This window comes from Malaya genurostris, chromosome 2 (assembly GCF_030247185.1).
Source record: "Malaya genurostris strain Urasoe2022 chromosome 2, Malgen_1.1, whole genome shotgun sequence".
Taxonomy (NCBI): Eukaryota; Metazoa; Arthropoda; class Insecta; order Diptera; family Culicidae; genus Malaya; species Malaya genurostris.
In genome coordinates, this window is record NC_080571.1 from 275,201,856 (window position 1) to 275,222,649 (window position 20,794).

Sequence of the window (20,794 nt, forward strand, 5' to 3'; positions counted from 1 at the left end):
TCCCCGTCAGATTTCTCGAACCGACTTTGATTATACCGGCTCCCGGATTTTGGTTTCGGCAGTACCTGCAATAGTGGAACTCACTTCGTTTTCTCAGAGATGGTTCAACCGATCTGAGAAATGTTCCACTCTGTAGGTTATACCAGTTTATTGATAAACCATTACACCTCTAGGTGGATTAAATTACATAAATATTTATATACCTTTTCATTGTAATGCTTCCTGAAACTCAAGTTCTGTTTCTGTTAAATGTTAAATTGTTGCATATATTATTGATTTTCATAATCAGCAACAAAAAATTTATACTCAACATACGTTTTGCGTACTCGACGAACTGAGTCGAATGGTATATGACACTCAGCACAGCCTCAGTTCAAAAGTCGGTTCAGTGCAGCGAAATTTCAAGGCGTTCTCAGATAAGTTAAATTCTTTCAACAAAAAAAAACAATCCTAGCTGACTGTCATAATTGGACTTTATTTCCATCGCCTGCTGATCCTCAGCATCCATTCACCTGTCGTGTAGATTTTGTTCATTCGATCACTATTTTATTTAGTTTTTTTTTGTCTATTTTCTTCTTCTTGTTTAGCTTGTTATCAGGTAAAAAGAGTTCACTACATCATACACATTCGATAGATTGGGGAACTTCATTGAATTTAACATTAATGTTTACCTTCTCTTCCGGTGTGCTTTGATAATAAAAGTCTCTCTGCGAAGCACTGTTTCCAAATATTTAGACCAGTGTCGTGCATGTTTGTGTATGTTTGTGTGCAGTTGGGAACTGTAATCTATTCTGATAATACAGATAAATAGAATCACTTTGTTTTGCTTGATTTATTTCTCAGTAGAATATGTTTAATATATTTCCATAGTTTTTCATGCTGCGTTATTGTATGTATATTCATGCATTACACAACATGTAATAAGGATGTGTTTGTGTTCTGTAAATATTTTACATATTTTGTGACTGATGTTTAAATATGTTACCATAAAGAAATTTGATTCAGAGATTTTTATCCGGTGTTACTCGTCTCTGCTGTCATTAATCCGTTCTGATCTACTACACTCTGCTCTGCTTGGTTAGGAGATTTCGCGAAAATTCAGGGTGACCGACGAAAAACATTCTGAGTGCTGCTAGCTACATGTGGCTGAATTTGTAACAAACTGTGTAAGTTATTTGCTACTTAAGGCATAAACGACCGCGACGCTCGAATTTGGTTTGAAAAACTGGTCGAATATGTGAAAATTCTCGTAATTCCATTTCAGTTTAGGATTTCGAGTTACGTTGTATCTCTCTCTCTTTTCAGCACTCGTTTCAATTAAATTTGAGTGTAAACAATTAAACTTTCTGCGTTGTGCTGTTACTCATTCGTAAAATAGGTGTGTTAGAATGCTTTATTCATTGTTTAAATGATCCGTGTTTTGTTCCTAATCAGAACAACAGATAGTCTGTTTTTGTAACGCTCTATACAAGCACGTTTCTCCAGGTGTTTAATTAGGACAATGGAGTTTAGTTGATATACATTTTATTTCGCCTGTTTTGAGTTTTGATAATGCTATTTGCTGTGGACATTTATACACAAGAATATATGAATACTTTTCATTTTTGTTTTTGTTACCACGTAATATATAACTGTTATAATTCCCTTCTTTTTTTCTCTAAATGATAAGAATAACTTGTTTCATTTTTTTTTCACCATCTAACACCTTCAATGTTCTTTCACACAACAATTCGTACCGACGCAGAGAGGATCTCCAGTGTAACTTTTTCTCTGATGATTGAGATCTCAGTGCAGTCGACGCGATTACTAAACAACAAAGATGTACCATTAAATGATTGTGACAATGGTTTTTTGTTTTGCCATTGCCTAATACCAAACAATGATTAATGTATAATAATAAGCCCCATTTGTGATTTTTGCTTTAAGTTGTTTGCTATATGGATAACTTTTGTATATAGTCGTTTGTTTATGTATATGAATCTGTATAATATGTCTAATTTCTAGGAATAATGACTTAAAAATGTGTTTGCATCTTCGAAATAGTTTTTGAAACTTGTTACATCGAATATATTTTATAAGGTTCTTTCCTTTGCTGATAGAATACTAGGTAATATTTCATGTGAAGTGAAAACGAAGGTCAGATGTTTCATCGAAAAGAATGACAATGGTTTAACTTTGTTATTCAAAAAGTTAAGTTCTTTATCCAGTGGGACAAAATTTTAGTAGCAAAAAAAAAGAGAAAACGTGTACAAAACAGACATATGTCAGTCTCTAGATAACTCGTTTGACAGTTCAAATGTAAACAAATAGGTTATTTTTTTTTCAACCGGATGTTCTGTTTCCAATATTTTTGTTTTTTTTTTCTCATTAATATTCCGCATTCTTGTGCCGACCAAAGAGAGGTAATTTTCACGCCTACTTTAACCGTTTTAGGAATGTGTTTCGGTATGGCCCCCGAAAAGAAGTAACCAAAATAAATGTCAAATCCACTCTACAATCTGCCGAAATCTACCTACTCTCTGGTCGTGCTAGTGTTTCCTTCTACAAGGGAAATTAGCAAAAAGTTCGGATGATTTCACCTGTCAATGAGCCTAAACTGGCTGGATAGCTTAGGACACGTTGACAGGGCAGGGTGAGCCAATATTTATATTTCTATGCTGTGCTAGTTTATGTTTCATCATTATAACATGTTTGTTGGAGACGTGCGAAATGTACCTTTACTGTATATGTATATAATATATATAAGTACTTATCTTACAGCTCCAATATTTATATGTATATATATAATATGAAGAAATGCGTGAAGAGCCTCTTCTTCAATCTGTTGGATTTTCTCTTTGTTTAAAAGCTACCTTATGTTATTTAACTGTTTTCATCGAACAATCGCATGTTTCATTTGTCGTTATCCAAAATAAGATTCAGCTTGTAGTCTTCTTTTTTCCGTGCGTCTTCAAATCCAATAAGGAATCAAAAAATATATATTTCATTTCTCACGTTTCCATCCGTTTGGTGTCGGATTAACAAACCCTCGCCACTGTTCGTATTCTATAGAATCCTATCTAATAGCTGCATCGATAGTTGTTTCCCTAGTTCGTCACCAGATGGTGGTAGAATGTGTAAATAAACCGCACGGCGAACCGCACCGTTTATTGCGCGTGTGTGTGTATGTGATTGTGTGATGATGTGTCGGTTGCGTCTGATTTATCATTTGTATTTGTTACTCATACATAATCTCATCTGCAGTGTTCCTGACCATGGCCCTGGCCCTTCAAATATATACTTTTTAATTCAATTATCTTCATTTCTAACGGCTTTAAAATTCATCTTCATATTAAAAAAAGTGTTTTCTTTAGAGGTACATATGTGAACTTGGTTTGGTTAGATGCCATTTACTGTTACTGTTCTTATATTTTTTTGTTTTCAGTTTATAGAAATAATTAAATGATGATATTTATCTTATCTGATTATTTCAACATTACTCGTCTACATATGTCCGGTGTATGCGCCTCTAACTTCTGATTGGTGGTAACTTCTTTTCAGATCTTGTTTCCGAATATGTCACTTCCGCTGGCTGGCGGCGGATAACCGGCGCAGGTACCAATATTTTGACCGGAATGTGTTGCTGGTTGATAGAAAATGTTTCCCAATAGATGCTTGAAAATACCTCGAATTTAAGGAGGACAAATTTTCCCTCGCTCAAGACGAGGGTAAAACTTGTCCTCATGGCTTGATTCATTGTTGTTGTCAATTTGTTCTATCACTAGTTAGAAAAATTGACAGATAATAATTACGTTCTCTTTTAATTTATATTTGTTTTAATGATTGATTAAATAACAGCTATACTCAATAATTTGGTTTGGGTTTTATTTGTGTCATTCAAAATTCCCTAAGACGTTTGCATTGGTTTTCCAGTATCGAGTGTTTCGTGTTCCATCAACTTAATCTGAACTACAACAACCGATGTTAAACCTATTTGTGCAAAACTTTACAATTGTAAAATAATTTTCGAACCCTAAATGATAGTTGAAAAGAAATTCTTAGAAACAAGTAAAAGTTAATTTCCATAACAAGTCATATTTCTCTATTTTGAGCAACAAGTTTTTGGGGGGCAAAAACTGAATCTCGGAAAACGGAAACACAAACCATAACTCTTTAAAAAAAACTTATGCAATTGAACCGTTTATTATTCACTTATCCGTTGGTTTATCCTTTTCCTTAGCCTCCGATTCCGAGTGATCTTTGCTGTGCTGCAGCTGTTCCTTCTCCGGATCACTTGGTCGTTTCTCGCCGCTAGCACCCGAGTTCTGTGGCAGAGCTTTCAGAATGGCGTGCACCTCCTCGGCCACGGCCATCAGCACAAACTCAAACTGTTGCCGGGTAGCAACCAGTCCTGCCCGCTGATCGCGCAAGTGCTCCAGTGTAGCCGCGATGTCGATCTCCCGGGCACCCTTATTCATGCGACCCAGCACCAGGTCCAGTAGGATGTACGCACCGGTGCGGCCGGAACCGTTGCTAAAAAGGATACACACACGCACACGATTAGTGGAGCTATTACAGAAAAACGTTCAACGAATTCCGTTTTTATAAATTGAGTCATATGTGGATTTACGGGTCCTGTAAATTTCAATTTGTTAATATTCATGTTGGTTATTTATTCTCAAGTTTTATCACCAGTTGGTCATTTTTAGTTTCCGCGATCCAGTGATGTTTGGTGTAGGAACATTTTTCTGTATTTGTAAGGTTGTGCAATTCATTTGTAATAAACCAGGCTGGACGCTTCAATATCATTTTAAAAATCTCATCTTTTGAAGCGTTTCTTTACCGGTGAAACAACAAATTCATCAAATTGACATAAAGTATGGATGAATCTGAATGTTTGGTCATGAATTAACAATTTGTTCTCAAGACATAACTTAAAATTTCTGTTTCAAAGAGAATGTAAACTTTTATATTTTATATTTATTACACTCCTTCGGACTTTTAACAAGTTTAAGAACAGATATTATTGTAGTGCTCTTTCATCTAGACTAAATTCGAAAAAATGTCACATTGAAAGTTTGATTAAAATAGTTTGAAGTGTAATGTCTGCATGTGCAAACTTTCGTTACAGTCTGTCAAGTGTTTATCGAAATGACATCCAAGCAAAAATGCTTACAAAATACATTGGACGTAGTCGAATAAAATCCAGGTCAGTTCCACAGGTTGATCGGGAAATCTTTGAGAATCAACAATTCGAGCGTGTCCCGTGTGGTAAAATCGTTCAAAGATACCTCGATTACTCACAGTCAAGCCGGCAGCGGAAGAAAAGTGAAACAATTAAACCTTAGAATACAAGGTATTCTGAGGGTAGGTAAGAAGGTTCTTCGAAGTTGTGATTCGTTTCTCAGCAACTCAAAGCATAAATTTTATTCAAGTTCATAAGTTAAATACTTTTCAAATCATTTGCTTACATTTAGTCTTCCTATAAATTCACTTCCCTCGGAATATTACGTTTCACTAATGATCGAACGTATTTACTTCTTGCGCTAATTAATAAAAGAATTTTCATAAAGAATTATATAATTTAATTTTACAGCATTACTTGCAGAATAAAGATAGTTCACCGCCATTCCGCTCCACGTTGCTCCAATCAAAAATTCCCGTCAATTTTATCCGGATCCTAACCACACACTTAGAAAAAGTTACTCAAAGTTTGAGTACTAGTTACTCATTTTCAAATGATACATGGAAACGTCAAAAATTGAATAGTTATCATCAATGATATTGAGTAACTCCTACTCTAAATTTGAGTTTAACGCAAAAACTCGTTTTTTTGTTACTATTCGCAAGATCAGTCTAAAAGTTGTAATAACCATTTGTAGCAACAGGTTATATATTTTGTTAGTGAGATCGCGTATTTCGAGGGTGAGTCGCTCAACACAAACGGTGTTGTGTCTGCAAAAACCGGAATGATAAACTCCGTGTTGTGCTTTAGAATGAAACCGAGTATGCTCAAATGTCATTTATGAGGAATAAGTGTATGATTAGTGCCTGAGCATAACTGACATGTATGTTAATTTGCGATTGACACACTACTCCAAGCAACCACCACTTGACATAGTATTGAGTTCAATTACTTAATATTTTAATACAATACACTCAGAAAAGGAGCAATTTTTTTGCAAATTTGGTATATGTGAAATAATATTTCACTCAAAATCTAAGTGATAGTTACTCTATTTTTGGTACATGTACAAATAAAGTATTACTCAGTAATTGAGTAGATTTTACCCAAATATCGTTTCCAGTGGAAGAACTCAAATTTGAGTAACTTCGGAGTTACTCTAAATTAGAGTTGTTCCACTTTTTCTGAAGATGAGTGAGATCTTACTCATTTTGAGTAACTATTTTTAAGCGTGCAGTCACACCAACTGTCAACTGCACTAGACGCTGAACTGGTACAGTGATGCCAGAACACAAGGATCATGAGGAATTATTTCAAGCGCAATCCAATCCTTTTGATTTTGGATGTGGTCAAGATGGTCAATTCATCCGTTTGGTTCATTCAGCAGACAATTAAACTGGCCGAACTTCAAGTCTTCAAGATGAGAGAGTTGCCTAGTCGAACCGATAATTTTTGACAACATCAAAAGAACCGCTTGAGTGTCAGATTTTAACTAAAAGTTAAATTTACCGGCAAATGGGTCACAGCCTAGAAAGTGTTTCGCAAATAGCATTAACTTTACGTCTGGTCGTACATAATGACCGACACCCAGGGATATCCGATACTGAGCCGATACTTTGAGGTATCGATACTTTCTATCAAGAATCGGGTATTTTTGGTATCGATATCACATCAGAGCGATACTGTTAGTATCGATACTTTTGGTCTTGATACTTACAGTATCGCAACAGATTAAAGTCAATTCCCATTACGACGGAATATTTTTTGTTTGTTTCAATTATAGAGGCATTAACCAGAAAGATTTCATAAGCCTGTGTGCGGGGTTGGGAATCGAACTAACGTGGGCTGCGTGAAAAGTATCGACTATACCTTTGTGAAAGGTATAGATTATACCCGTTCCCAATGGAACTTTTTTTTCTTCGGCTTCGATGAAGCGCCAGGCACGTGTATGGATTGGTATGACGTGTACTAGCCGTCTTTGAAACTCGTTCTCGACAATCTCGCTTCGTCCCACGAATGCACCGAAAGAGAGTTCAAACCATCAACAAAACACGCACATAAAGGCCATACTCTCAGAGGATTCAATAATATCATTTTTCACACTCATAGCACTTTCTCTCAGTGCGCCTGTGGGACGACGCGAGATTGTCGAGAACGAATATCAACGACGGCTAGTCCACGTCATACCAATACATGCGCGAGCCTGGTGCTTCCGTTCAGTCCGTCCCCGGTCCCGTCGTGATAGCAACAGGAATTGTTTCTATTTCTTCGCGTTTCGCCTTCGACTCATCAGTGCCTAAAGTAGTTCAAATTGAACTGCCTTCTCGCGTCTAGCAGTTCAATTTAAACCGCTAACTTAGCACTGATTATCCGAAGACGAAACGCGAAGAAATAGAAAAAATATGTGCTTTTGCACAAATCAACAAAATCCCTAAATATTCAATAGGAATTGGTTTTTAGTGCAGTATCCGTGTATCGACATAAAGGTTATGACAAGAATTTTGTTGAGAAAATAGATGAAATGTGAAATCATCATGGTTCCAAAACAAAGTGGCTTGCGGAAATTCTTTGACGTGGACTAAAAGTCGTGAAAGGCGCAATATATGTGGCAAGAATTATACGTATACTGGTGATACAACAAATTTATGGAAAAACCTTTCTGTACATCATAAAATAACGCCACAGTCGACAGTTTTATTTTATTCTGAAATGATTGCTGCGCAAGTATCATTTGATACTTACAGGTGTAGATACTTTATTGCCTTTTGATACCTTGTATCGATACCCAAAATTTCGGTATCCCGATACCTTAGGTATCGATACTTTGCCTTCCGAGTACCATCCCTACCGACACCATCTACGACCAAATATGTTGAATATTGAGTGCCTTCAGAAGCGCCTGCTGCGTGACTCTCTGTTTTGGCCGGATTCGGCATCGTGTCATTACGCGAATCCGGCGATGGAGTGGTACGAAATCAACGATAGTGGTTTTGTATTGACGGAAACGAATCTGACAAACTCGTCAGTAATAGAAAAATTTTGAGCGATTTTGTAGGAATGGCTTTGGAAAATATGGAAGGTCTTCAGAAACGACAAGGATTAGAAGAAATAGTGGATGAAATTATGCAAGAAAGGTAGCGCAAATATTGCACTGAATTTTATGGGAAGCGTGAACTCCAAAGTGCACTCATTTAGCCTAAAACAGCAGATTAAGTATGATAACTTTGCAAAAATAAAACAATATGTGATTATTTATTCTACGAGATTTTCAAAATTATCCGACTTTTAATGAATTTTGTGATAATTTTTGTTTGTTGCATTTTTTTTCGAATATAGTCTTTATTAGGAAAGCAAACTAAAGTAAATACTTGTTGAATATTTCAACCAAGAGTCTAAAGATAGCATCGGGATTTTTTTAAAGAACAACTCAAAAAGGTTTTTCATAAAATAAATACAAGTTGAGCTATTTAGAAATAAAACAAAATATGAAGTAGGCGACCATTTCGATTGCTTATGAAGTTTTCGCTTGAGAAAACTGAAACTGACCCAGGGTAATTTCGTCAAACAAACACTTTTCACGAAACTGTGTTGGGCTGGCTGACTTAACAACGGGGGTTTGAGCAAACCTGATATAAAAATCAGGTTTGAAATTGACTCGATTTCCAGTTCAACAACGTTGAAACTTGCTTCAAACAAACGATTTGACAGCAGTTAGGGTGGAAACTGGGTTAGGTTTGTCATCAAGCGAAGACGACCTTAATTGTTTACTCCACTCGGAATGCCTATAATACTTGAGTCTCCTATTAGATTTAAAATTCCTATTTTTGGTTACAAAAACATCAAGGCAAGTTTTTATGCCTTCTGATGCTACAGTTTTCATTCAAATTGTACGAAATTTTACAAATTGATAAAAAATTATTTTTGTCACAAAAAAGATAATTTTTTTAAATATTTAATTCTACCTAATTTTTTATTGACATTCATTAAACAAATTGAATTTAAAGCATTTTCTCGGTACGATATTTATTTCGTTCAGATAGTAAAATGTCGCATATATTATATGCCAACAAAAAAAAGGGTTTTTGAAATATATGATTTTTAGTATATGCGCGTCGCATGAAACGTGCACTGCTTAAGCGAAACGGTAGGGAGCGGCAGGGCTTGGTAGAGTGGGGTCGAAGCGAGCTGCCACACGTTTTGACCAGGCCTTATGCACGCGCGCTCTTTATTTTGCGCTGAGACAAATAAATTCTCATTCTCATAAGACAACCACGCGCATGCGACGTACTTTTGCCGCTCTCAAGAGAACTCTTTGGCACATTTACGTACCGCACCAGAAACTGATGCACGCTTCGTTGTAAAGTCTCATCGCATTCTGCCAAGAGCGAGGCTCAAGCGCTTTCGTCGCATGAGATAGCGCGGCGCGCTCGCTTCATGCGATCTACGAGTGGTTTGTACGTTATTTTCATCCTCTTCATCTCTTCCTTTAGGATAGGACACAAGTCGCACGAACCGCTCTAGGCACGAACAAATAATAATAACAGCAGCTTTTACTGTGGCTCACATAGCACACAAGCTGCGCTCATAAAAAATCTCGTGCGCTGTCTCTTGAGACCAAAGCGCACGAGTCGCGCGCAGAAGAAAATGCGATGCTCTGAAATTTCAAGCAGCACATCCCGTTTCTATGTGCCCGCTACGCGTCTCTTACTTGCTTTTGGTTTGCTCTTTGAGTCGGTGCTCACACTCACAGGATAAATATGCGACACACACATTTTCGGTGCGCTCTCGCTGTCGCATTTTTGCACGCATGAGCATTCGGAAGGCCTGGTTTTGACCAAACCCTGTCTCTCCCTACCGTTCGGCTAGCGTAGTATGGTAAATACGCCGCGGAATACGAGTAAATAAAGTATGTCAGTTTTATTCCCGTTATGTCTGTGACATAAGCCACCCGCTATTTTTTTCAAATCGACAAGCATCCATTCTTGAACTTTAGAAGAATTTTTTTACTCTACGGCGCTACAATCCGATTCTGAAAGAATGAAAAGGTTCATTTAGGGGTTATTCTAAGTTCGTTCTTAGGGCACATATAACTGTTTATCTTTTCTTTGCGTTTCGTCTTAGACTCGTCAGTGTAGGACAGTTCTAATTGAACTGCTCTGTGCAAACTTAAACAGTTCAACTTCAAGTTTTCGTTTGGCACGTCACTAAAGATAATAATAAAGTGTTCTTCAAATAGCACTAACTTTACGTCTGCTTAGCGGTTTAAGTTGAACTGTTTCAGTTTGCACTAAGCAGTTTAATTTGAACTGTTCTGCACTGACGAGTCTAAGACGAAACGCAAAGAAAAACGAAAATGTTGAAGGAATTGGTTTACTGGAAGGATAGTTCTTTCGTATTTTATTTTTAACCTTATCCATTCTACCTTTCTGTGAAGACCCAGAAATTTGTTGAAGCGTATAAATTTTCTAAACAAAGTTTGTCTTGAAATAGACTCCTAGTTTGAATAAGTCTTAACTAGTTTTCAGATAACCTTCAAACACATTGATTTAATGGTAGTCTTGAAAAGTATTGATTAGCTCGAAAAATATTTCTTGGATGAAGATTGAATCTTAAAAAAGGTTGATTGAGTCTTATTAATGAAAACTACTGATTCTTCGGATAAATAAGTTTAAAAAAAGCGCGATTAAATTATCGTAAAAAGACAGTGCGACTGTTTTAGTTAACCGCGATTAAGACTGTGAAAATTGAAGCAAATCTAGATTTCCATTAAAAAAACTTGTACACCGACTTAGGAAAACGTCCTCTTGAAACTTATTATCGATCGCCTAAAAAAGAGTTATGATTGTCGCCTACCTCGACAGTCGATTCAACAAAGAGGAATTGTTTAAACTAGTTAATTCGCAAAGAAGAAAAGAACAGGGAGACACTTACCTGCTATGCACAACAATCGGACACGAACGTCCTCGGTACGATTTGTTCACCTTGCGCCGGAAGTCCAACAGCGCCTTGGCCGAGGTCGGAACACCACTCTGGGGCCACGAAAGGAAGTGGAACTGGGTGACGGTGCGTGTTTCTCCCGTGCGCAAATTTTTCAGATAGAATGACCGCACCAGATAATCGTCGCACCAGATGTGTTCGCTGACCAGATGTACCTCGTAGATGTGGTACACTTCCGCACCTTCCTCGGGCCAGTACCGGGCACAGGCTGATTCGCCATTTTCTTGTAGTCGACAGAGTGCCACCAGTACGACGGCACCCTGTTCCCACACCATCTGCCAGAAATGGGCCAGCGTTGACTGCATTGGACCCTGAGCTGCTACATAGGCCGGGGCACGAGGATCGTGATCCGTCTGGAAGGGAAAGAACTAGGTCATTCAAAAGTAAACAGTTCTACACTCCAACCCCAATAAAATCATCGAGTAACTCACGATTGTAGAAGCATTAATGTAATCCATTCCTTCCGCATTGGCCAAATGGTTCAGTACAACCCGAGAATGATCATAAGGTAGCGGTGCTCCCGGGCGGTTTAGAGGAGCACATTGTGTCTGCGATGCAGCATCTCTGGCACTAGGTTCTGCTTCATAACGACACAGTGCCTCCCATTCTCGTTGCAATCTACCCTTGTTGCGTAGATGATCCTCCATGTACGATAAAACCATGTGACCGGTAGAGATGTCCATGTTTGTCAAAGCAGGTTCTTCACTCCTGTTTAATGCAGTTATCAATCAAAGCTCCGAAACTCATCCTAAATCACAGTCAAAACTCACCAGGACGATGTGCTGGACCGAGACGATGGTGGACGTTCAGCTTCTTTCGCCAACGAAGTTATCCGTCCTCCTGGTGACTCATTTGTACCTGCCTTTCCGGCCATCCTTGCTCGGCACAGGTCTTGATAGTCCTTACTGCAACTGTCCGCTCCGGCTAACCCAGCCTGTAGACCACCTAGTTTATCCTTCTTTTTGTCATGCTTCTTGATAAGAAACAAAGTGATCATGATCACAATAATCGCTGCGGCACCAGCTCCTGAAACAGATTCGATCGCATCACTTTACCAATCTTCTCCTTTAATCACACTGCCCTGCAAATACCCACCTGCAAACATAAACGCCATCACGTGGGTTACATCGGGTCCTTCCTCGACGCGCTTCAACCGTTCGGTGGTCACGGCATCTATTTCCTTGGTTTTGTCACCTACGCCAGCCTGGATCACCAGAACTCCAAGGCGCCGGGAGAGGTTGTTCTTGAACCGGCTGTCATTGATTTGCTTCGCTACGTCTGCGGCCGTTTTCTTGTCCGGGTTCTGTTCGACGCGAAACGATACTTCATGGCGATCAACTCTACAAAGAAAAAAATTGAATTGAAATTGAGAAACGGTATATGACAGAAACAGGCGCGTACCCAGAAATTTTTTTCGGGGGGTGTTTAAAAACATGTTGATCAATACGAATAGAAATATGTAATATGTATCATATGAAAAATTTTGGGGTAAAAAGTCGTTTGTTGAATATTAATCATTTTATAATTGACTTAAATATTTAAAGAGAAAAGTATTCATAATATAATAATTTTTTGAGTTTCGGAGGGGGTTTCAACCCCTAAAACACCCGTCTGTATACGCGCCTGGACAAAAAGTTTTGAATCTTCAGGGGATCTTATTATAGAGCCTTACTAGTTTTACTTCGCCGCTTTTAGTGACGATATAAATATTTTAACAATCTTTGCCCTGTAATTCCGCAACCGGATGTCGGATCCGGATGAAATTCAGGAATTCCGTATAGGGCCCAGAGTTTGCGCAAATCGGTCGTACCATCGCTGAGTAAAGTAAGTGATATCTGTTTTTGAATATATGATCACTATTTTCGGTGCTTCTGGAACCGGAAACCGATAATCTGCATAGCCGAAATCGGTTTGTTTGGCTGCTTACTGATAATAGCTACCGATTGGTGTAGTTTTGAGGTCAGTTATTTACGGTTGTTGTTTCGCCGCTTCAAGTGACGGTATGACATTTTTTACATACTCTACCCTATAATTTCGATACCGGAAGTCGGATCCGGATGAAAATGAGGAATACTTGATGGGACCTTTCATTTGAATCTAAGTTTGTCAAAATCGGTACGACTATCTCCTCGAAAGCCTAGTAAGATTTATTGACTCATACATACACACACAAACAGCTCGACGAACTGAGTCGAATGGTATATGACACTTGGCCCTCGGGGCCAATTTTTACTAGTCGAATTTTCAATTGATTGTAAAACCTTTCTATATAAGAAAGCCAACAATTCACAAAAATGTTTATTTCTTTTCATCCGTTAGGAAAATAATGTTACAAAGCAGCGTTCTAAAGTTAGATTGCAAGTATCAAAAAGATAACTGCGAAACTCAGCCCTACTTCAATACACACAGTTCGAAAGAAACCTGTAAATTCCATTGAACCAGTTGGAACAAATGGTATCCACCTAGAACACTAGAACGCCCTCAAAATGTTTTCGATATACAAAAGCTGCAACTGAATCGCTACTGACTGAATAATGACTGCGATATTTTCGATGCACAATATTTTGTCCACATTCCAAATAGTGGTTATAGAGACGAAAGGTTGTTTTAATTGCAGCAGGTTGATTGCACTAATTTATTTAGATTAGACCCAGTAAAACGCTATTTGGCATGAATTCGAATTATAAAAGTAAACAGGAGCGCAGGATTTTCCATATCTCCAACACACAGCAGGCGCAGTGTTTGAATGGAACGTTTGAATTGGTGTAGCGATAATCTGCGCTCCTGTTACTTCTGCGTATGATATTCAAGCTAAGTAGGGTGATATTTTCCATTCAGCAGCATAACCTGCGTGGTGATAGGTTTTACTTTTTTTTATATATAAAAAATAGCTATAGAATACGCTCAAACTTTAGAAAAATTGTAGGGCGGAGTGTCGTATACCAATCGATTCAGTTCGACGAACTGACCAAATGTCCGTGTGTGTATGTGTGTGGGTCTGTATGTGTATCAAACCAGTCGCAAATGAAAGGTCTTCCCGTCACCCAGAACGCTATTGAATGGTTTTGAGATCGTATGTTCACTTTTTGAGTTATACGAAGTTTTATGTCAAAATTTTCACAATATCTGTCACAATTGACCTTAAAAACAGAATATGTTTTTAGACTTAGATTCCGCACGGTAATAGCTATCCGACAAGCCATAGATTGTCAAAATCCGTCCATTTTAACGGAAATATCGATATTTTTGTGTAAGCGACTTTTCGCATTATTCCAGTAGTAGGAGTTTTGAGCGCTGTATGACAAAGCAATGCTTGGAAGCTATGTGAAACACGATTTTTCATACTGTAACATACAATTTTTTCCAAGTACCTAAAAGACTGTGTGCAGCATTTTAGAACGGTTCGTTTTTGTCGACATAATCGTTCGAATATGACATATGTAAACCAGATGATGGCAGCATTTTCGAGTTGGAAGTAATTTCATAATTAAATTGATTTATACTACTTACAGCAATAAATGCCGGAAGAACATAACACCCATATACCATTCGAATCAGTTCGTCGAGATCAGCAAATGCGTGCGTGAAAAATAATGTCACTCAATTTTATCGGAGATTACTCAACCGTTTTTTACAAACTCAGGTTTATATGAAAAGTCGTATGCTCCCAAACAAAGTTCCTGAATTACGTTTTTATCCGACTTCTGGTTCCAGAATTGGATGGAGGATGATTTGTGAAACGAAATTAAAATAGTGTAACTTATTTTTCTCGAAAATGGCTTCCGGAAGAACTTCCGGTTTAAGGAATACATGCGGATTAGTATAAAAGTGTCCATTTCACATAAATTAATCAAGTTTATCGGGTTTGCAGATTTGGATAGTTTTCGATTCGGAAGGTACCCAAAACTTTAATTCGCACTACGATCTCTCAAAGATGTCTACACTGATTTTCAAGCATTTTGAATCAAATGTAAACTATAGCTCATCAGGTGAATTTAACTGACTTCGAATACACCAATTTAGAATTCCGGTTCCAGTATTGAATCGTTTCTCAAAGCTCAATCGTTTTCTCAAAAAAGGCCAGATCGAATTTCAAAAACAAAAATTCAAATTAAAGGATCTATGGTCCCATACAAAATTAATTAATTTTATCGGACTCTTACTTCCGATTCTGGAATTACCAGGTGATGAGTTTTTAAAATTCAAATCGATATAGAAGACGACAAATGCAAAAAGCTTCAAAATTGGACTCGAAACTATTGCAATTTATTCGTCATATTTTTTCCATACGAATCGTTTTGGATTATGCTGGTTGCTGAATACCGGCTCTGGAAGCACCGTAAATAACTCTAAACTGGAACTTACTTCGACATCTCATGGAATGTTCAATCGATTGTCACACGTTTAGATTCAAATTCGACCCAGTTTGCAGCTTCGAAATTACAGGGTAATGAGTGATAATTTCATGAGAAGAATATTTATTCAAAAAACACATTCGGATCGATAAAAAAGTTATCATCTCACTGCTAGGTGGATCAAGCACGTTTTTATTATTGTTTTTTTTTTTATTATTGTAACTATTATCACTCACAGCAGCATTTGCTGCTTTTATTGATACATGATATTACTCCACCACCACAGTATTGCTTAATGAATTTCCAATACATCATCACTATTGACCCACTTATCAATTGAGCTTCAAATTGCAAGAACTAAAAATTTAGCATGTTTTTCATTTCAACCACCCTACGCGCATTGAACAATTTCATAATGATCCAGTTTTTTGTTCATCGGTGAATTTATTCATCTTGTGTATTGCAAAAGGTTGAGATATAACAGCTATGTAGGGGAAGGTGTTCGGTTGCCGGCACCCCACCGTAACTTTTGACAGAAAGCAGATAGATTCTGACTTATTTGCGGATGCTATCAAAATTTTTTTTGTCATTTTCAAAATGATTACCAATTTCGGTTACCGGCACCCCATTTTTTTCGACAAATCGTGAAAAATTATCTGTGATATGCAGGCTGCTGTCGAGACAAACATCTGCTGCTCATACAGCAGATGCTCCGGATAAGAAAAAACGTTGAAGACCGGCCAAATTTTAACCAAAGGCGCCACCATCCAAATATTCGACCATGAGAGCCAAGGCGAAGTCACAAGCAGACAATGAAGACTTTTGTCAAAAACGCTTCCAAAAAGAATAAATTCTTATTTTTCCTTTAAATAGCTCCAGTCTTTACTTATAATTTTCTATTTTTAGCGAAATTTCTTGGGGTGCCGGTAACCGAACACCTTTTTTAAAGTGGCCAAAATTTATCGCTTTACTTAATTGATAACAATTTTTTTTTCAATCAAATAAATCAACTTAGTTTCTTAATCAGTTGTTAGCCAGGGACTTTAGCTTTCCATCGATGTATAGATGCCCGCATAATGTGCACTAAATTCGAAGTTCTGAGCTAAAAAGAAAAGTTGTGCTTTTCGATATTTTGATTTGGGTTGGTCGACACAATTTTTCTACAATTGACAGTTTCCGATTTACAAAGATTTGAAGAAATATTTGAACAAAAGACCATTAGCTCTTTTTGATAATCAGACTTAATTAGAATTGGTGTCTACATCCGTGCAAAACATACGGAAGGCGAGTGCAAAGCTAAATTAAATTCGGAGTATGTCAATCCTGATTTTGACATCTTTTTGTGCTGTTATTTTCTGCAATTGCTTTGCAAACTAATCCGATGTAGATGAATCACCTACCTTGGATGTGTGAAATATCCCTGCATGTTCAGTAATTCAGCCAGCGCGGTAACGATCCGGGATCCATCTTTCCAGTTATCAATCCTAAAACAAATAGACAGAATTGAAAGCATTAGCGCCGGTGGATTCGTTAGCTCGCGTACAGAATTATGGAACTTACGGATTTTTCAAAATCACGTGTGCATACTCGGTATCGACGGAATGTGGAGCATGGTTATCATCGGTGTGAACGTGCAATTCCTTTTTCGACTTGGGCCGCTTGGAATCGTCGTCCGGCTCCTGTTTACTGCTGCTGCTGCTGCTGGGCAACGTTTCCTGCGGCACTTCACTGACCGATGGTGACGACGGCGGTGGACCTGCCGGGGGACCCGGTTTCTTCACATCCAATCGCTCGTGACGGGTGAAACCGAGGATGTTGTCCAGTAAGGCGCGCGCTTCATTTTTACCCTTCGTCGTGCCCGTTTTCGGTACGTAGACGAATCCACCCTCGGTGTAGAGACCCGCCTCGGACGGGGCATACTGGGCATCCTCACGGAACGTGCTGGGGAATTCGTTGAGATCATTCAGATGGTGATGGGCAGGATTATAGAACTTGTCCAGATTGGGAGTGTCTTTATTGTTGACGGGATCATTGACATTTTCGGGAGCAAAATTGGAGATCTTGGGAATATGATGCTTGTTGGCATATTCCCGGAATGAAGTAGTCTTAGGGTTTATGAAAGTGTAATCGGGATCATCCAGAGGAGTCAGCTTTTCCACTAACTTTTTCAGGGCTTTTTCCTCATCAATATCGGCTTTCTGCTCTTTGAAAATCGAGTGATCGCGTTTCTCGTTGAGTGAAGTTGGTTGTTTGGTTCGAATATTGAAGAGTTCGATCTCGTTAGGAACCACATCGTCGAGATAGTCGGTGACGTCAGGACTAGGATAGCGTTGGGGTTCCAAATTACTAACCTCCAGTTGCTGTAGCATCCGACGAAGAGCTGCTCGATTTCGTAACTCGCGAAGACGACTTCGTTCCCGTTCTTCTTGTTGTTGATCAATGACAGGTGATATAATTGGGTATGGCATAGGTTCAATCTCTTCTACAATTGGCGTGTGATGATATTTCGGAATTATAGGTACAAGAGGTTCCGCAAGGAGTTCTATGTTCGGAGACTTCTTCACGGTGCGCAAAGCAGACGGATAGAACGATGGAGAATGTGCAGACGATGATGACTTCTTTAGCGGAGGAAAGTACACTTCATCAGCGTATTCATCGTTTGGGGGGGTGAAACGAACAAATGCTAACGGGCTTTGTGGGCCAAGTACTTCTGGATCTGGGGCTAGGTTAGCACACAGGTTCCGAGGAATTTCCGTATTGGAACGCATTGCAAAGAGGGCTCCCTGCATACGGCACTGAGTGAATGGGTGCTCCCAACCCAAACCAGCTCCTTGCAGATCCTCCAGCATAATCGCCAAAAACCGAGATTGATCTTCATCGAGCGGCTCCCGGAAAAGTTCTTCCGGTTCCAGTCCGTATTGTGGAAGACACTTGCCGAATACGAAATCTGAAATGCAGCGATTAGTTATTTGCCATCCGTTACACTTTAATGCGAAAGCTCTCTAACTGTGTTAACTTATTAAAACTGGAAACGAGATAAATACTAATTGCATTCTGTAATAACGATTATTTTTTTTCTACGGTGAGTAAATTAATATGACCATGACTGACAACACAGGAAAATGACCAATTATAAGCTTTCCCACCAACCGCTACAGCAGGGCGTGGGAAGATGTAATTTTCCTTGTACATTGTCATCATGCGAAAAATGCTATGCAAATAACCGCGACGGGAAAAATGATAAAAAACATTTCATGCTCTGTAACAGAATATACTGCTGGTAACACCTACCATCGTAGCACCACTCGAGATGTTCGACGCAGAGTGTCTCGGCGAAGAGGCATCCTGCGAAAAAAAAAGAAGGAAAACAAACAGAAATACTCGGATCAGAATCGAAATCAATTTCCTTGCAATCGTGGAAAGTGCGAGTAATATCGAATCGATAATAATTTCACGCACGAGTAGCGACACCGAATTTTATTCAATGTGGAGGCGTTTTTTTTGCTAGTTGCCAGGATGAGATAGAGAACAGATATTGATGTAAACATTTCAGAAGGGTCTAAAAGCAATTGACAGATTCTTTTTGTTTACTTTTTATTCCAACGTTATTATACAAGTGTACATATCTGGTACTGTTACAAAAATATTGTAAAAATTGTATTGTCGTTCTATACGAATATTTTGTGAATAAGTTTGAAAATTAAGAAGCTGTTATCAGAAGAGAAAGTAAACAAAGAGAAACTCTCATCGGTTTATGTGACCTTATGAAATGTTCACGTCGAAATAAGCTTTCAGTGTGGCGAAGAGAGCACACCAACGGACGCAAACGATGGGTTCCATTAATTTGGATTTTTTTCCACCGACGAGCAAATAAGCTCATTATAATCAATTGATTGATTCGGAGAGTTGATAACATGGAATTTCAAAGATGCTTATCTGAATCAACATTTAATTCAATTTAATCAGTCAAACTGTTAACAGGACTTGCACGAATTTGGCATGAACCTACTTAGAACCTGTAGCTGAAGTTGTTCGATAATTTTTGAGATGCACTTATTCAAATTAATCTATTCTAGCATAAGTGTCGTTTAGTCGAGTCCTTTTAATGGTATGCGTGATCAGAACACTTTGTCATTCGAGTCTACTTATGCTATTTATAGTGAGTTTTAAAATTATGGTCCTCGGAAACTGGAACCGTATCGTTTCAAAATTTATTGTGACTTTCGCCGTGGCTTATGTCAACAACCGTGGCTTATGTCAACAACTCCTTTGGATTTCACTACGAGAAAAACCTATTTCGTTATGATACTAACGTAATAGTGAAAAATCTTCCTTTTTCAAAAATTTAAAACTACCAATTTAACAACAAATTTTAAAAAGCGTTGTTTTAGTTTTTGGCTCTATTTTTATTTTGAATCAGTTATTAAAATCATCTTTACAGTTCGTGCTCGCATCTCATCCAAAACGGTCGAAAATCGTTTACGGTCGAGACAACAGAAACAAAGACAATACAGTGTAGTGAACAATAGATACGATTTTACAAAGCCTGAAACTTGGCCTACAAGGCCAAATTCAATTTGTATAGATTTCATGCGCTGCAAAGTTAGACCAACAGCTAATGAAATTGAAATCTTACTTTGAAAACGTATGCATCTAGACGCTAATAGTATAAGTGATATTTAATTCAACAAGGCGTCTAACTGTGTGTACATTATGTTCAAACGTGAAAGAGATGCAATTACATTTGCTCCGGTTACCAACGAGGTGTTGATCATGACAATGTTAAATATAAAAACCCTGTGTACATGGTGGACAATGCAATAGAAGTACGCGTGCATGACCTTCCCCCGCAGATCAGCGATCAGTACGTTCGGGAAAACATGTCGCAGTACGGTGAAGTTCCTTACATCGAAAGAAAAGTATGGCGGAATTTTTCCCCGGTATCCGGAATGGCGTGTGAGTGGTACGTATGCAACTACGTAAGGCATATATTGTATGTCAACACAATCGAATTTAGCCGTCTTTTAGAAAAGTGAGTTTCGTTTCAAAAGGTTTTTTCACAGTAATCGCATAATTTCCCTATACGCAGAAGTACTACTTTGAAGAGACTAAAAGATCTAAGGAGTGTATCGATAAGTAGTTAGCAACATTCCAACAGTTATTACTCTGAAATGGCTTCATTTTTTGCAGCGTGTTTTGCGGTGACATGTTTGTTTACATATCAATAACAGCTGCGCAATCGATTGGTTTCGGTACGGTTTATCGTTTCAATGATGAG

The 20,794-nt window shown here is 38.2% G+C and overlaps 1 protein-coding gene across 5 annotated transcripts in view; it reads right to left on the minus strand.

Annotated features, from left to right (window-relative positions):
• Positions 1–455: 455 nt before the first annotated feature.
• Positions 456–20,794, minus strand: part of LOC131430147 (receptor-type tyrosine-protein phosphatase-like N) — an 83,993-nt gene continuing 63,654 nt past the window's right edge. For 4 of the 5 annotated variants that reach the window (XM_058594871.1, XM_058594869.1, XM_058594870.1 and 1 more), the window contains 8 exons: positions 18,808–18,861; positions 17,077–18,463; positions 16,917–17,000; positions 12,257–12,501; positions 11,932–12,187; positions 11,593–11,869; positions 11,096–11,514; positions 456–4,512 (listed from right to left, as the gene is read on the minus strand). In XM_058594871.1, the coding sequence (XP_058450854.1) occupies positions 4,188–4,512; positions 11,096–11,514; positions 11,593–11,869; positions 11,932–12,187; positions 12,257–12,501; positions 16,917–17,000; positions 17,077–18,463; positions 18,808–18,861 (3,047 nt within the window). In that variant the 3' untranslated portion in view covers positions 456–4,187. The remainder of the gene's footprint in view (positions 4,513–11,095; positions 11,515–11,592; positions 11,870–11,931; positions 12,188–12,256; positions 12,502–16,916; positions 17,001–17,076; positions 18,464–18,807; positions 18,862–20,794) is intronic. The other variant, XM_058594872.1, reaches the window with a different exon arrangement.